This window comes from Diuraphis noxia, unplaced genomic scaffold (genome assembly GCF_037042655.1).
Source record: "Diuraphis noxia isolate RWA-SAM2 unplaced genomic scaffold, SU_Dnox_SAM2 contig0003, whole genome shotgun sequence".
Taxonomy (NCBI): domain Eukaryota; kingdom Metazoa; phylum Arthropoda; class Insecta; order Hemiptera; family Aphididae; genus Diuraphis; species Diuraphis noxia.
The window spans coordinates 19920433-19939412 of NW_028301713.1; the positions used below are offsets into that span (position 1 = coordinate 19920433).

The following is an 18980-nucleotide window of genomic DNA, read 5'->3' on the forward strand; positions in this document are numbered from 1 at the left end:
TGCTAAAATAACAAAGTACAAATGGCGTTATAATTATATTTTGATCTTATTAAAAAAAAATGTTCTTAGTATAGATTCTTAATTCTTATATCATTTTATTTAAGTATAATGGGTCTCATATTAGAAATTGCAACGTGGGGCTCCGGTGCAATGGACCGCCCGCACCGCGTTTCTACGGCACTGTGTATATATAGCACGTGACTATACTATTACCTGACATACTGCAGCATCCAAAAGGACGTTATGACTTACGGACCAATTGAAGCATCGTTCGATGTGTACGACGATTTCCTCAGTTACAAGTCAGGTAAATGATAAGCACCATCGATTTAATGTTTTTTTTATATGATGATCATGATATTATATTTCTAACTGAAATTTCATGCGTTTCAAAGGTTAGGTTTACGCGAAAACGGAAAATGTTACATACTTGGGAGGATATGCCGTTAAGTTGATCGGTCGGGATGAGGAATCCGGAGTGCCGTATTGGTTGATGGTCAACTCGTGAAACGAAGATTGGGGTGACAACGGTCTTTTCAAAATTCGACGAGGCACAAACGAATATCGTGTCGACAATTCGACAACCACCCGTGTTCCTGCATTTTGTTTACTAATCTTGTTGTTTTAGTTTATTTTAAATAAAATATATCACGGTATCTCTTATGTATAAATTAAATATTTTTTATTTATTTTAACAGTTTCGTTCTAATTTTGACATGTTTTATGGACGTTTAAATTTTTTTATTCAATCATTAAACTCTCCGCTATAAGAATCTAAAATAAACCTGCACAAATTACAAAGCTGGAAACAAAAAAAGAAGGTGTAGATCGGGGCAAACCAATTAAAAATGTATAAAAGGCTATATACGGGTCACCAAAAGTAAAAAAATTATTTATATTCATGTATTTTATTTTATTTTATAATAAACACATATATACTAATACACATGTTGTAACATTAGTATGCGTTGCAGATTAATATATTAATATATAATTGTAATTATTATGTTACAGAGATATATTTAGAATTTGTAATTTAGATAATATAAATTTCTCCTTGCACAAGTTTGATACGATTATTTGTTATAATACATTATAAGGACTTTTTTTAAATTCATCGCACTTATTGTAAACACTTCAAAACTATGTTATACGTGCAATACATATTATAACACGTGTATTCTTGGGGAGGGGATAAAAAACTTAATAACAATAAATTAAAAAAAAAATATGATAAAATAGTTTCGCTTTAAAACAGCTGTTTAGGCAATGTCTGCGATTTCAAATAGTATAATCTATCTAAAAGCGTGGCAAACTTTAACAGGTGTGCGCGACCATGGTGCAAAAACAAGAATATTGATGATAATCTAATTAGTTGGAAAGTGAGGTCTATTTGTCCACAACCTTGAGATGTTCCATTGAATAATAAATTATTATTATTATTGTCGAACGGTCAGCGTTGGTATACAAAACAAGTTATGCTCATGATATGAGATTCGACGTCATTGCTAATACAGCTCGCAAATTCTATCGCCAGTTAACCATCTATTCAGTATACCTATCAACCTATCCCAATCCCACGCGCGGTCTCAACACTCGAGATGGACTTCAAGTTTATACTATTTTTTATTCAAATGACTGCAATCGCTAAAGCACACCTGATCAGAATAAAAAACAACTGCTCGTTTACTGTATGGCCCGGCATACAAGGCGACCAGGAACACGAACATCTCCTAAACGGCGGATTTTCGTTGGACGGTTTCAAGACGCATACGTTTAACACGCCTAGAAATTGGACGGGCAGGATTTGGGGTAGGACAAATTGCGACAGTCAAGGAAAATGTGAAACGGGTGATTGCGGTAAGTCTAAATAATGTGGTCGATTTGTAATAGACTTGTTGCGATATGTTTTACCTTTACAATATAATTATTCGAAAAACGGTGCCTATATTATGTAGTATAAAATTATTTATTTTGTTCGATGAGGACCAAAAACGCATTATTCACGATTTAGTGCCTTAGTAATGGGATAAAAATGCAAAAATAAACTGTATTACCTGATATAAATATTGTATACCCGTTACACTATAAGTTTCATTTTTAAATTATTAACTATTTAATTAAACTATTAATTTTAATTAAGTATAATATGGTATTTTCATAATTCAAGTGAACCCAAGTAAACTCCAATATATAAACATGAAATTCGTATACAGAAAAAAAAATGTCTATACTGGACTATACTTAAAAACCATGGGCTTTAAATTTCAAATTGAATTTTAAGACGCTTATAATATTATACCAATAAATATCTACCACTTTGTTTAACCTAACCTAACTCATTTTACATCAATCACTAAAAGCTTAATATTAATAACTGTTTATGACTTTGATTAAATACACTTTACTTTTGTGAAATTTATTTGAAGTTTGTTAAAAAGTTATTATTTTTGGGCTTTTGGTTGCATTTACGTCATATTTTGCACTTATGGCCTACAATCCTTGATCGGGTTAGGTTCTTACTCATTATAATAAAATTAAATGATATTTTAGGGCGGATAAGCACTTGGTATTAATTATATTCAAATCATAACCGCGTTCTCATTTATTTCTGCTCGCAATTGGATCATGTAAAAAAAAAGTTACTACCATCCGTCGCAAGCAGATTTCTTGTTGCCAATCTGAAGTTTATTAATCCCCGTGAAAAATCGGATAATAGATAGTTAGGTTCAAAAATATTGGTGAAATTAATATAATTTTGTCCATGCATATGCATATCAATAAAAGGCAACTGTTTGCGTATGTATGTGTAAGCGATCTCCAATTAAACCTATTGCATTAATTTAATTTGAACATTTTATCATTTTTAACAGGAAACATGAACTTTCTTGTACATAATCTTGTTTAAATTATTTCAAAAACAATAATAATAATAATTTGTTTTAAATCAAGTACCTATCTGCCTTACATCTTCATTAAGAGGTTAGATTTATTAGAATTATTTTTAAATCGTATTATGAACTGACAACCAAATAAATAACTTAACATATTTTATACATTTATTTTATTATTATCTTTAAAAAAAATTTCTGATGTGTAGTTTTACGAATTTTACTGTATAATACTATAATATGTCGCATTGTAATATTTAAAGTGCATTAAAAATCTGTGTTCTAACCATCGTTATTACTAATAGCCGCGAACGATGCCTGTTTTCCTTCAGTATATGATGCTAACGATGATATACCTGTTTCGCGCGTACTACTTTTCCACGTATTATACAAGCTATATTATGTTTATTTCGATTTCCTACGGCGCTAACGGTATTGCATTGCCAATAATAATATAAAATATTTAATAAATCTTATATTTAAATTTCTGATGTAAAATATATATACAGCTATGTGCTGTCATACAGGTATACTTTCCCCCAACTGGATCTGATTAACTTGAGTAGTGGTTACCAAAATTATATTTTTGGAATTTAGAAGATTTTTTGAAACTAGTATCTAAAAAATTCGACCACAAAATCCATTTGAATTGTAAAATCAACACAATATATTTAATTTTGAACACAACAAAGCTGGGGCATTTGCCCGCCCTGGCTTTTTCAAAATTTTTTTTTTTATTGTATACGAGTATAATAAAAAAGGTTATTGTTTTGAAACACCTAGTAAAATTATAATATTTATCCTCAAATCCTAACATTGCCCCCCCCCCCTAGAAAAATTTCTGCGGGCGCATATGCTCATTTAGGTATTAGTGTTTTTGTTTCCTTTTTTATTCGTATAAAGGTTTTATATTATGGGAAGAACAAGTGTTTTGTATTTTAATGTTGGAGTCTATATTACTCTATATATGCTAGGTAGACACAAACATAGTACAAACATTGACCTTTTGTGTAAAATTAAATAACAAACAACAATAATTTACCTATTATTATTTTATAGATTGCCTGAGATTGGTTAGGTTACTGATTTTTACATTTCTTTTTACCTGAAGGCTTCGGCCGCTAAGATTTTTATTTCACAGGATGCAGATAGCTTCATCAGTGTAAATGCCATCATATTGCTAAAAAAAAATCCTTATTCTATGTATGATATTTATATCGATTATTTCATTGCGATACGATTTGATGATTCAGGGAAAAAGATCCACTGTAGCGGGGCCGGGGTTGTGCCGCCCGCAACTGTTGCTGAGATGAAGTTCACCAGGTCCGACGGATTGGACTTCTACCGCGTGTCGATATTGGAAGGCTACAACCTGCCGATCAGGATTGTACCAACAAGGTATTTCACTTACACGAAAAAAGGCAAGTACGATTGCAAACCGGCCGACTGTGTGCCCGACCTGAACAGCGCGTGCCCGTCCGAGCTGGCCGTCAGGGCGGCTGATGGCTCTGGGGTGGTGGCGTGCCATAGTGCCTGTTCGCATTTCAACACAGACGCTTACTGCTGCCTTGGTGCCTACAACACCCAGTCGACTTGTAAAATCAGCTCGTGGCCCCAAAACTATAGTCCGGCATTCTTTAAGAACGCATGTCCGAACGCCCACGGTCACGCGTTCGACGCCTCGACCAGCTCGTTTACGTGTCGTGGTAATGCGATAACAAAGTACGACATCATATTTTGCCCATATTAAACCCGTTCGGATGGGTTTTGAGTTGGTGATTTATAACGATCTTTAAAAATTATTATATATACATGAATAAATCTATGTAATATATAAAAATAAAGGTATTTAAAAATGTATATAAAATGATATTCCCAAAAACAGTGATTTTCATATGTGTGATATTTTTAGAGCGTAATTTATTTGTTTACTATTTGAAATAATAATAAATCTATCAGTATGAATCTATCCATCTATCTAATAAATATAAGGTATATAATAAATATAAAATATGATAATATGAATAATAATAATATATTGTTTTAAATAATCCGCGCAATGTGTTACCCGGCGTATAGTGTAGGCAAAATAGGTACGTGTGGTGAAACGAAGACAGAGCGCTTAGAATGCTTAGATGGTCTGGGCTTCAACTTGGAATCCATATTAATAAAACTCTGAATGAACTATTTTTTTAATTTCAATTATTGATTTTAAATTAGGAATTTATTAAAATTCAAGCCCTTTTACTACTTAGTTATTTAAACAAAATTAAAAATAAACATGATTATAAAATGAATAAAATAACTTTAATTCTTCATAAACAATCTTCTCATCAAGATAATGTATGGAACATGATTATATATTAGAATTTAGACAATTTAGTGTAAATCCAAAGTATCTACAGTTATTAGTTTTGGTTACACCAAAAATGTTAAAACTTATAAATCGTTAATTTTTTTTCTAAATTAATTTTTTATTTAATAACTTGAACTACGGGTAATTAAAATATGTGTATAACAATTTTATATGCGTAAGAATAAAAGATATCATTGTAGTATATATTATTAGCATTATTTGAATTGAAATTAACATGGTTAAAAACAAATTCTTAACTTGATTTTTTTTTTCAAACCATCAGCAATGTAGAAAATTATTATTATTTGTTTATTATCATTAGTTACCATGATTTTTCATCGGATAATCAGTTACTTAACATATACTTAATGTTATTCAATTTGCCCGGAGTCCCCCCCCCCCCCCACCCGACTGGATACGGACAGTTTTAACAGTGACAACTTAATAATATAGTGATGAAATTGTAAAATAAATTAAAAACTATAATAGCAATGGCTGGTCAAGATTTGCATAAGTGATACATTTGAAAGTTGAAAGTTATGATGTACAATTTGAAATACCATAAATACTTTCAAAAAATCCAACTTTGTTTGCTATTGCATAAAAGACTGAAGACTATTTCATTTCAAAAACATAAATACCCTATATTGGCAAATATGTCTGAAGATCTGAAATATTATTATGTTAAGCTTATGTGCATTCATGGAGGTGTTCATAAGTAAAAAAAAAAGATTTGTCAAGATCAACGAAATACCTCGTAAGTATTTAAAATATTTTAGATATTAACATTGATAAGTTATAGAATATAGTTTCGATTATGAAATATTAAAATATGGTTATAACTTTTACAATAATAAAAATATACAATTTAATGGCAATAAGAAATTGAGAATTTTGAATAAAAATGATTATAAAATTTGTGTAGTTATAATGATTAATGAGTAAAATGTAAATGTAATAACTAATAAGTAATGTGAGAATCAAGCCCTCAGCCCTCCCCCTGGCTACGCCACTGATACTATAATATATATATATATACTATAATATATATATATATATATATATTATATACCTATACGCGGCTACGCTTCAATTATTCAATAAACATTTGTAACACAGTCTTGTTTTTCTTCCCATTATTTCCATTACTGCATTACATACTTACGTCCTAATTAATATAGTTTTTATAATTTCAGCTTGTACTTTTGGCTTGGTTAAATTTAAATATAACATTAACTTACAACTTAACAGACTCTGACGACCGTGAGGCACGACGTCGTGCTTAGCACTTTAGCAGTTAACATCAAACAAAAGGCAAAGTTTAATATTTACGCGGGACTTGACAAAATCTAACCTAACTGATAAGAGTGATAATATGATATGTGCAATACGATGTACGGGTCGTGAGATCCAGACTAGACACAGTGTATAAAATAATACAAAATATATTTTCAAATGGAAAATATTTTTTTGGATGAGTGTGCCATTGTGCCATATCTTTAGATAACGAATTACAAGTTTTTTCATCAAATTTAGTATATTAATATTTTTATTAATTATATATTGTTGAACACTCAAGAAATAAACAACGTTTAATTTTTATCATTCAAAAATAAATATTATTTTTACTTTTCATTAATTAAACTCTACAGTTAATTTTATTGAAAAATTATTATTTTGGTATTTTTTTTATCAAATTTCCTTTGATAAGCGAATTGCAGTCACGGACTACGATAATATACTTATCTAGTATATCTTAGTCCGTGATTGCAGTGATAGTTATACTGATAAAGTGATAACAAGCGCTGTTTGGAGGTTTCGACGCTGGTCGGGCTGGTGCGCTGGTCTCAAAATTCATGGAATTATGATTCTCCTTTCTCCATAAGTATTAAAACTAAAGTAATTAAACTATTAAGTATAATAACATGAAGGTAAATGTGAGTGTAAATATTAAACAGACTATTCAGAATATTCATTATTTGCATAATTTATTACTGTTAATCAGTGTTGAATGCTGACTGATGTATAGGCATGTTCATGTATCATAATCTATTATAGCTTTATTTAATTTATAATTAATGAATGATTGGATGATACTTTAATTTGTATTCATTTATAAATAATACTTTAATTTAATATGTTATTCAATATTATTTTAATTGAAACTTGACTACCTTACTCTGAAATCAATTCTTCTTTCTTTTTCAAAACATTTTTCCGTCACTTTATTTTAAAAATCAGGGCTCACTCTTAAGTCTTCTAATATTTTTTTCTCAATCGATAATATTGCAAGAGAAGATAGTCTACCTTGACCTTGAGTAGACCTACAATTTATTTTTATCCTTTTGAGGGCAGAAAACGTTCTTTCTGCTGTAGCTGTTGTACTTGGAATAGTTGCAATTAATTTAGCTAGTTTATATACTTCTTTCAGACCTAAGTCTAGTTTATTTTAATTCATAAATTTGATTATTTTAGTTTGCTGCATTTATTCAAGCTACCAACTGTGCAACATGCAGATTCACAATTTCTACTTTTGGACGCTGCCTGTTAAGTATTGAACATGCACATTCGGATCACTGATTTAGATTTTGTAGCATCAGGTGTTATTTCCTTTTGACTTTAATATTAAAAACATATTTTTTATGCAGTCTTAAATAAAATAACTTAATTGATAACATGAGTATAACGAAACTGGTTCTTCAGAAAATAATTATCCTAGTATTTGCTTTCAAAGTTTAACTATACCTTTTATCGTAATAACTAGTGCTTGGTCAGGAAAAAGATTAGTTTTCATGTTGACAAATCTACCATCTATCTTTTTCATTTTGAGAATTACCTGTAAGAATTTAATTTTTTTTATGATATTTCATCCATTACAATGTATATCAACTTCTTACTTGGTGGACTATCCTTTAAACTTAATTTTTAAGTTTTTAACATGTCTAAAACATGAGTTTAGCTCACAAGAAACATAGGTATTGAATGTTGTTAATTTTTTAGTGATTTAACTTCTGTGCTTTTGCACAAAGTGCTTAGGGAACCATACAATATATTGTGGGTGCAAATGATTTTTGATATACCTACAACCATAATTTGTTAATGTTTGTTGGTTTTAACTTGTTTTTCATAACCAAATTATCGTTAAATGTAGTTTTAAATACAGTTTAATTTTAATTTGTTTTATAATTTGTTTCTATTTTTTTTTTTTTTTAATGTCTGTAGGTATTATTATATACCGGGTGATTCTTTTATCATTGAACACTCATTATTTCAAAAATTACTAATGTTTTTGAAAATATTTTTTTACATGGTTTCAAGTTGTTTAAAACCCAACGTTTTTATTAAAAAAATGTATTTTAAAATATTTTTTATCCCTATCATTTTTTAAGTTGTTACTTTTTTGAATGACAACATAGAGTTTTAATTTCATATTTCAAAGCAGAATATTTTTCTAAGTATTTTGATTCATAAAAATCGAATTTAGGACGAGTAGTTTATGAGTTATAAGTATTTAAAGTTTAGATTGCCAGAATGGAGTAGTACGGGGTTACCCCGCAAAATGTTTGTCCAGTACTCCGCTTGTCTAAACTTTAAATACTTATAACTCATAAACTACTCATCCTTAATTCGATTTTTATGAATCAAAATACTTAAAAAAATATTCTCCTTTGGAACATGAAATTAAAACTTTATGTTGTCATTCAAAAAAGTAAAAACTTAAAAAATGAAAAGGATAAAAAATATAATTTTTTAATAAAACGTTTGTTATTTAACAACTTGAAACTATGTAAAAAAATATTTTGAAAAAAGTCAATACTTTTTTAAATAAGTGTTCAATGATAAAAGAATCACCCGGTATAGTAATTTACTATAGTATCTATTGATTATCCCCATTTACAGCACCTAAAAATTAAAAGTTAAATAAGCCAAACAATAAAAGTGATTTATTAAAATATTGTTAAAACTGTTAAATCACTACAAATGTATTCAAAATAATTTCAATTTTCAATTTAATCTGTTATTTCTTAACATTTTGAATGTTTATATAGAATCCATTTAACCATTTGTGTCAGGTTTAGCTCTTATATAATACATATAGGTGATATACATGCACAATTTTCAAACATATTATACAAGTTAATCATTAATTATTACATTCTCATTATAATTGTTTCTCAATTTAAACTCTGCTTTAGGCACAGGACACCATAGTGAAGCCGAATACGCTCCTTCAAGAGGTAGTTTTCCGCTGTATTTAACTATGTTGATTGGGTTAGTGGATTGTTAAATTGACATTTTAGTAAATCTTAAGAATATACTTTTTTTTACTATTTTAATAGATTTTATATACTTTATGGGTGATTGTAGTAATTACATTTTACACTTTGTCCCATCAAATGTAGTTGCCATTAATCATAAAAATACAAATAATTATGTAGAATATAGATATTAAATATAAGATAATATATCATGTAGGACATTATTGAATATTTGTTTATTACAATTTACATATGTTCAGTATTTTTTTCAATAATGAACTCGAAATATTTGAACCACGGTGAAATTTTGGTCCTGTTTATCTAACACAGTCTGCCAGTCTGGTTACATGAAAAAGTAGGTATAAGTAGATTTAATATTTTAATGACCGAGAGACAAGAATTGCACCTTTAAACAATAATCTCCATAATTGATAAATTGATTAGAATCTTATTATGTTATTAATAATTATTGTCTAATGAGGATAGACAAAATACAGAATTCTCTAATAAAATAACTTTAATAATATATAAATATTCTATTTCCAAATTGAATAATCTGAAAAATGTGTTGAAAACATTACCACAGAATAATTTTCACCTATACTTACCACTTGGGTAATCTATTCAATGAAATTCCAAAATTTTCTTTTGTTATGTTATATTTAAGATAGTGGTTTTTCTAGATTGCATACTACAAACGTACCTATATGATGATACACAAATATTTATAGTATTTAAATATTTGTGTATCTATCGTCATAATATTTTGGTATTTTATGAGTTATGGCGCCAAACAATTTTTAGTGACTATGAGCATGATTATATTTTTGTTATGACTGTGAGTACATTTTTGTCATTTAGACGATATAGAAAAGGGGCTGAATAGGCAATCACATACATCTGGGTGTCAACATTTTATCTATTCTGTGTTATAAGTTTACCTTTAAAAAAAGTTTACCCATTCTAATCCATAGGATTCGCAATAACCTATAAAAATAAAAATGTACTTATCGTACCTATTCGTATATGTTTATCCAAACTTTCACTCCAATCAAACGTCGTTAACGATCAGTCTCGATTACTACAGTCTACAATAATAATTGTATACATTTTAAATGTTTAACTTATTAAAGAGGACGCAAGTCCTCCCATGTACTGACTTCTCATAACAAATACGACTTAAGACGTTTAACGTATTTGCAATGTCAAAAATATAAAAACAGCGTTGCACAGTAAAACATGTTCTCATCTTTATTGTCTGAAAATTTCGTTACTTAGTTGTGGCTGTAGCTTTATCGGTTGTTTTCCGGGTAAAACGGTTCTTGCAAATAATGATTGTTTTACATATTTTGAAATACGAAGTGTATAAGCTTGTCGCTCTATAGTCCTTTCAAGTTAAATGGTATTTGATAACAATTAATATTAATTTAGTATCATTCATGAAAATTAAATTGGTGCTTAATTTATCATGGCATTATAATATGCTCATAACTCTGTGCAAGTCACATAAAGTAGTTGTACAGACGTAGAATAAAATAAACTTAATAATTTCCTTACGATCTAGATTCTAAAAAAAATTTAAAAAAGGTCAGTTGAGAATTTAAACAAACTCGAAATCATTCGGTTTCAAATAACGTCGCGCTGAAATAGGAGTGTTATACCTAACGTGACCATAATTTTTTTCCTTCGAAGCGGGACACCTGTACATTTTAATAAGAAAACCATATAATTTTGCGTAGAATAACAATTTTTTTTATTGAATAAAAAACATTAATTGTTTATATGAAAAATTCGAATATTATATTAATCATAACAGTCTCCCAACAATTATATGGATTTTAGTGTTTCACAGTTTATATAAAATATGTAGGTATACGTCATATACTGTTAAATGCATATAATATACAGACTCAGGGGCGTCATTTGGGGGGTGGCAGGGTGTGCGGTTGCACCCCTTACTTTTAAAATGTTACAATTGGCCTGCGCTTTGCTGAAGCCTAAAATAATGCACGAGCCACGAATTCACAATTATTTATATGATTAAAATCAAATTGTAATAACCGGTTTATAATGTATGGAAATAATTGAATGCAGAATATTATACATAATATACTTATGTATATCTATTTTTATATGGCCTGGTGAAATTTCAAAATGGCCTGCTTGAAACTTCGCACACTCGAAAAAAAATCTGAAATGACGCCCCTAGATACAGTATAAATGTATGATTGTGATATGTGATCAATAATTAATACCTACCACATGTCTGTTGAAACGGGGCATTTTTAGGTTCTTTGAGGACGGCGGGACACTTATCTCGAAAGCGGGACTGTCTCGCCCAAAGCGTATGGTTATACCACAGAATAGTACTCTTTTATCTACGATTGAAATGCGTTTGAATTCGCGCGCCCGTCCTACGAGTTACGACCAAAACTTGTCGTCCAACGTCCAACACTCTCCCTCGGTCGTCCCCCACCGCTACCACACACGCCGATCGGTCGCGCGCTTTTACGTCGTTATTTCACAACCATTACTGCGTTATTATTATTATTATTATTATTATTTTGATACTCCGCCGGACGGTGGGCGCACGCGCACGACACGTCTCGCCGACCGTCAGTGAGTTACCGGATCCGATCTCGAGGCCGAACCGCACACGCCACACACGTTTTTTTATCCACCGTCGACGAACAGCCGCTGCAGTTTCGCACGTGTAATATATCGGCACATCGCACAGTATACGTCTTCGTTATTCAACGCCGCCGTAATATCGTCAAATCATGTGAGTTCGACAGTAATTTTATTTTTTAAATATTAGTATTTCAATGACAAATAAATTGTTTCAATACGTAGAGGTAAGTATAACGAAATTAATAACGTCGTAATAAAGAGATGATAATATCATGCAGCAAGTGTGAGAAATGTTCGTGTGTAGTTCGTAGGAGTTTCTAGTCGTCTCGAACGAGCGCGCCGACGATCGTTGTCGACTTGTTTTCGATAACGAGTTTTTTTGATTTCGTGTTTTTCGAAAGGGTTAGGCCGTGACCGCGCGGACATGTGCGACGTGCGCGCGCTCGGACCGCCGACCGCGCAAGGACGTGTGTACTAAACGTGTAATGCGGATGGCAATAAAAAATCATAAATTGTCATTATTTCAGAATGTTAATGTTTATAATTTAATATGCTTCTTCGATAGATTAATTTTCGTTTTCCGGTGGCACCCCATAAATGTTGTCCCCTTGGCGTGCTCGTCGAGACTATTTTTTGTTGATTACTGATTGCGTTTTCGTCATATTATTATTATAATTCTTTCGAGTACAGCCGTCACATCGCCGGAGACATTTTCAGATTTACCTACGTTTCGATCGTTGTGTAATAATAAAAATATTCGATCTCAAACGACGTGTTCCGCCGCTTGTCGTCGTCGTCCTCGGAACTTCATTGCTGCAAACTCGTTTATGCGTCGCCGCCAATCGTATTTTCGTCTGCCGTTTCTCGTTTTGCGAGGATAATAGATATTACACCATTTTACGGTTCGATTTATATTCAGCGGAATAGGTACCAGCTCGTTACTGTTTGCGATAAATAACTATCATAATAATAATAATATCGCATACGACGTTCGTCTAGTGTTATCTTGATTAGCCGCTATTAACCTCTGCTATCTCGATAAGACCGTTGTCCTGGTCCGCATATGTTATTATTATTATACGGTCTCGGAAATTAATATTGTCGTTAAAACACTTCTTGAACAAACTTTGGAGTTTGGACGTCGTGGTCGACTGTGCCGGTGTCGATAATGTTATGAGAGAGCGATTAATCTAATAATACCTTTTTTATCAAAAGTTATCGTGGTATTTCACAATGTTACTCCGGTTTCACATTTTTGTGGTTTTATTGTATTTATAGACTATTCGATGGGTGTTTTGTGTGGGGAATGGTGGATAGCTTTTAAATTTAATATATTATTTTAGTTGCCTGTTGAAGTTCCGAATTTCTACTTGAATGTTATAAACAACATTTCTACTAAATTTGTTAGAAGTTATAATATTTATACAGTTAATGACAACATATTGCACTAAAAAAATACTATATATATATATAAAGAAGTTTAATTAATTTAATAGGTTTATAACATAATATACATCAAAACTATTTAACATTGTATTAGGTACGTAAACTGAAATTTTTTGTAATCAGTATAAATTTAATGTTTGAACTATTTTTAACAATAAGAATATTTAAAAGGTAATATTATATTAGTTTTGATTAATTAATTTTTACAATTTAGTGATTGGGTAGCTAGGATTTATAGCATTAAATAATTAACATTTGAATAATTTTAAATATTTAAAAACACTCATTTTATTTTTATTCTATGTATTTATTACATTTTTAGGATTCCTTATAATCCAATTTTTAATTTGATTTACAGCAAAATGGTTCAAAATACTGAAATTGTAGATGTCAGCAATAACAGTGTTTCGTTGGACAATTTGTCCGATTACATGGTTATTGGCTGGGATATAGACACAACTGGACGCCGTTTACTGGACGAAATATGCCACATTGCTGGTCACACTCCAAACTCGCAGTTTAATCAATATATAATGCCACATAATGACATTGATCAAGTAGCCAGAAGACGTCATCTTTTGTGTACTATAACAATGGGGCGTTTTCGTGCATTAAAAGATATCAAAAATAATAAAGTAAGATATTAAATAATAATAAATAATTTGTTTTTCATATTATATTTTAAAGTTAATCAATTTTCAAGTATCACATACCTAACTTTTGTAACATTCAAATTAGTAAAAAATGCTTTATATTTTCTTAATTTAAATTTCTGTAGCTATCAAAACCAAACTTTCTGTAAAAAAAGAAAAAAATTTGTTGGGTGTTAACAAACATTTATTTAGTAATAGAATATCACAAATACTACAAAACATAATTGTTTTTGCATTACACTTGGGATAATCTTATTTAATTATAGTTTAAAATTCCTATAGTATTTATGAAAATTAAAATTATTATGTGAATGAATTTCAAATATCAAGGTATAATAAATATTTCTTTAATACCTAATAATTATTTCTATATATTTGTTATGTTTAATGATATTTATTTAATGGGTTTTTTTCTTAGACATTAAAATCAAAAAGTGAAATATCTGCTTTAGCTGAATTTATAGAATGGTTAGAACAAATGTTGAAAGAAAATGGTAAAAAAATGGCCATTTTAGTGTGTCATGAAGTTAGCAAATTCAACACTTGTCTTTTAATTAAGTCTCTTCTTGCGTAAGAAAACAAAATATATTTATCTGTGTTTATTCTTGTAATATATTGTGTTTTTTTTTTTTTGTTACTACAGCTATAATTTATTAGATAAATTCTCTGACGTAGTCAAAGGATTTGCTAACTGCCATTCATTTGCTCAAACCCACTGTCAAGATACTATGGTTATGTTTTCACTTAGAGTTCTGTCAAAGGTTCTCTTAGATAAGGATCACATTGATACTTCCAAGGCAACTGATCGTGCTAAATTAGCTTATGATGTGAGTTGAGTCTAAAATTATTTATTCATATTTTTACATTTTTGTCATATATCATCTCTTAAATAACATATATTTTGATATTTCATTTTTTTTATTCATTAGCTTATTCGTATTTAAAATTATCTTAGATTGTTCAACATTTATGTGTAACATTGGAAAGTGGTAATGATGATTCAAAAGAAGTTGTAACTGGAAGTGAAGTTTCTGAAGAAACCAAGGTCAAGGCATTATCTACATTCCTTACAAGTATAGATAACGAAGTACAGACATTGCATAGCACTCAAGAACTATTGGCAAGACAAAAATCACTAAATACAGTTTACCATAAGTCTTTGTCATACCAAACATCAACATTAGATCGCAAGAAAGCTATTAGTTATCGTAATTCAATCGCTAAAGCTAACATTGATTATATGACTCTGCAATCTTTATGGACTGTTAGTTAATTTAATTTTTAATTTTTTTTTTTTTACCCTCAAATCATATTCATTTTGAATTATAGTTTATTTCTTAACTTAATTACAGGAAAATAAAGACGGTTTCAAAGACGCTGTTAAAGACAAATTGCCAGAACTGTCTGATGAGGATAAAGAAAATATTGTTAGTACCATAATTATGCATTTTGAAAATCCTGAACCTGTTTCTCCACCACCTAAAGGAGGCCGAAAGTATGGCGGTAGATTCAGGAGACGTAGCAGCAGTAACAAGGACAACAGAAAGGGTTTATCTGAAAATGATGCTGGCTTTCTTTCGCCAAATTCAACTGACAACGCTAATGGTCACAACCTAGATGCAGAAAAGCCTCAGAACGAAATTATCAAAAGTGAAAATGGTGAAAACAACTGATTAAAAACCAAAGTTTGATTACCATTTTAAGTATTAAGTATTAAGTATTATTTAAAAAAAAAAATTTAAAAAAAAACGTTAAGTTTTTTTGTTGTTTTTCATAGACTACTTATAAGTTTTATAATAATAATTTTTAAATCTCTAAAAAACAATTGACTGTATGAAACAAAAACAAAGTGTCTAAAACTTTTCGCGTTCAGTTAACTATTATCTTTATGGATAATATATTATTATTTTATTTTAAAAAAATCAAGTCGATTTTAATATTTATTTTTCTTCAACTTCTATTTCTATTTTAATTTGTAAGAACGCGAATAAGTTGAGGTCTTTATAACATAGCACATGTAATAACGTTTACTAGATAAAACAATAAACAAAAAATATAACAACAAAAGTTATTTAATTTAATTTATCGCTGTTATTATTTATTATAATATTATCTTCATTTTATGTGTAACAAAACGATAATCAAGTTTGTCTGATATTAATTTTTTTATTCTTTTCAAAATGTGTAAATATTTATTGATAAAATGTTCATTATCTACTTTATAGACTTATGCTTGCTCAAATAATAATAAGGCTATCTTACAATAAGCATACCTACATCCATGTTTGTTGTGTTTAACACAAAAGTAATAGCAAATTTACATTAAGCAGATCATTTGCGTTATGTTGTTTTTTTTTTTATTGAATTGTGAACACTGTTTTCAGTTAAATGTTTGAGCAATTAAACGTGATCTGCCCAGTGGCGCAACTACACCTCTTGGTGCCCAAGTTACTAAAAATACTTGGTGCCCTACTACATATTATTTGCATTCTACAATTATAATTTATAGTTATGGTCACCAAATATACAAATTTAAAAAAGTGCATTTTAAGACTTAGCTCCTCTGTCAAAATTGAAAAATGTGAATACTATAATTATACCCATTTTGCCAGTGCCATAGCCCATAGGTCATCTCCATCTATACAAATTATTCATTTTATCTGATTACTCTATTTTTTTTTTTTTTATCATAAACTATAAAATCTAATTATTGGTGTGTGTCTTTTAGATGAAAATATTTTGAAATTTAAGTAATTTTAAGTACACTTAAACTGATTAGCTACTAACCAACCAGAATAGTATTCTGTATTACATTGGGTCAAACCATATAATATAAATGGATAGGTAATTAAAATTAAAATTATAAAAATCATTAACATAGTATATTATCCCATAATATTTTCTTTTAAAAAAGTACTATTTGATGTACACTAGGAGAATGCATCAAAGAAGAGCACTGTAATACGAAAAAAAGTACGTCTGGTCACCATAGTTATTATAGTATAGATTAAAATATTAAAATATTTCAACTAGGTAAAATTCAAAATATCCAATTTTTAAATCTGATTATAAGAACAATTTTGATGATAAAAACATTTTTTAAGTTATGAAGTTAATTTTTAGAATATTTTAAAATATCAATAAATTTTGATTAAATTTATTAAGAACATAATAACTTTTTTTTAAATATTATTTTTGGAAATTTCCGATATCACAAACATCAAATAGTGCCCTAAAAAATGTCAGGTATACCCTGGTGCCCTAGTGTAAGTACTACCCAACATCCCCGCTTGTTGCGCCATTGGATCTGTCTAATATACATTTGTTATGTTTCACACTTGCGTAAAACTGGAGACAATGATATCCAATACGGATTGGGCATTATCATCGTTTACAAGTTAATACATTGGGTTTTGATCATTGAGTGTATAATTTATTCTTAATTCAGTTACCATACAATTGATATAATAATACAATATAATTCTCAGCTCTAATTTAAAGATTTATTTGAATAATAATAATCATTTATGAGTAGTAAAACATAATTATACCATTTAATCTCATAGATAATGGATGTTGTCAATCTGAGTGGATACATTTAAAATAATGAAATACCTATGTCTACATCTGTTAATTTAAAGTCAAGAAGGTAAAATATACCTTTAATGCGTTAAAACATATTTTTAAAACTATACTGTACATTTTTCACTTGTTAGCTTAATCATCCCAGTGGTCAGTTTATATATGGCACCACCCTGAAGTTTTAAAAATATATTACCTCATACCTTCATTGGAACTTAGCCTGTAAGGATATCAGACTTCTTACAAGAATCAAGTTCTACTTCGTAGAAAAAAAAACCTCTTGCCAGCAATATTTATCGATTTCAAAATATTAACGGGTTTCTTCACAGTGGTCACACCTTAAAGAGACAGGTATCTTTTTGCTCCAGAGAATATGAATATTATAAATAATAAGACTTATCATGTTTAATATTATTAAACTATACTTTTAATTATTATTTTTTTCTTCTCTTGAGTATACTTATTGTGAAAATATAAGAATTTATGTCAAAAATAATATTTTTTATTATATAAGTTGACTATTTCTCCAACAGGTTTTATCGTTACATAACAGCTTTATTAATGTGTTACCGATATTTTATGTTTGTGTTTTTAATTTAAACAAATATTAAATTGTATGTACCTATACATTGCAAATATTGTATAATGTATTTTAAAAATTACTAATTATTACTTATAATCTTAGTTTTGTTAAGTCTGTAGCACAGGTTGATAAGACATGGCACCTATGGCTTATTTCTTTTTATTGATAGTTTTTTCGGTGAAATAGATTATAAATATTACCTAATGGCTAGTAATGATTAGGAGAATGAAAAAAATTACCTACTCTTACAATCACATAGCACTTAATCAATGAACAAATAAACTAGTGAAAATACATACCTAGTTAGTTGTTGACCTTATACATGCGTAAAACTGTATTTTGGCATTTATGTAATTTTTATCAGCTGAACTTTTAACATCTAAAATGAAACGTGTTTATTGGGACATTTAGTAAGTTATACCTTAGCACTCAGCAGAATAAACTTATTGACAACACATGATACCATATGTTGAAGGTTGTGGATATCTGTTTATGTGCCGAACAATTATTTTTTTAAGTGTTCAAGTTTAACAAAACTTAGTTTTAATTAATAGGTTGTTTATTAAGTATAATTTATTG

General features: G+C 29.3%; 2 protein-coding genes across 3 annotated transcripts; both read left to right on the forward strand.

Moving 5' to 3' along the window:
• The first annotated feature begins 1480 nt into the window (after positions 1 to 1480).
• On the forward strand, positions 1481 to 4758 carry LOC107170680 (uncharacterized). The gene is made up of 2 exons (XM_015520855.2): positions 1481 to 1860; positions 4145 to 4758. The coding sequence occupies exons 1-2, from the start codon at positions 1602 to 1604 to the stop codon at positions 4639 to 4641; spliced, it is 756 nt and encodes a 251-aa protein (XP_015376341.1). The 5' UTR covers positions 1481 to 1601; the 3' UTR covers positions 4642 to 4758.
• Positions 4759 to 12126: 7368 nt separating this feature from the next.
• On the forward strand, positions 12127 to 16317 carry exu (maternal protein exuperantia). 2 transcript variants are annotated; one of them, XM_015515047.2, is made up of 6 exons: positions 12127 to 12288; positions 13942 to 14218; positions 14655 to 14806; positions 14880 to 15063; positions 15192 to 15500; positions 15589 to 16317. In XM_015515047.2, exons 2-6 carry the CDS (start codon positions 13946 to 13948, stop codon positions 15907 to 15909), a joined length of 1239 nt encoding a protein of 412 aa, XP_015370533.1. In that variant the 5' UTR covers positions 12127 to 12288; positions 13942 to 13945; the 3' UTR covers positions 15910 to 16317. The 2 variants fall into 2 exon arrangements, with proteins under 2 accessions (XP_015370533.1, XP_015376344.1); XM_015520858.2 differs by lacking the exon at positions 12127 to 12288 and adding an exon at positions 13132 to 13677.
• The last annotated feature ends 2663 nt before the right edge of the window (positions 16318 to 18980 follow it).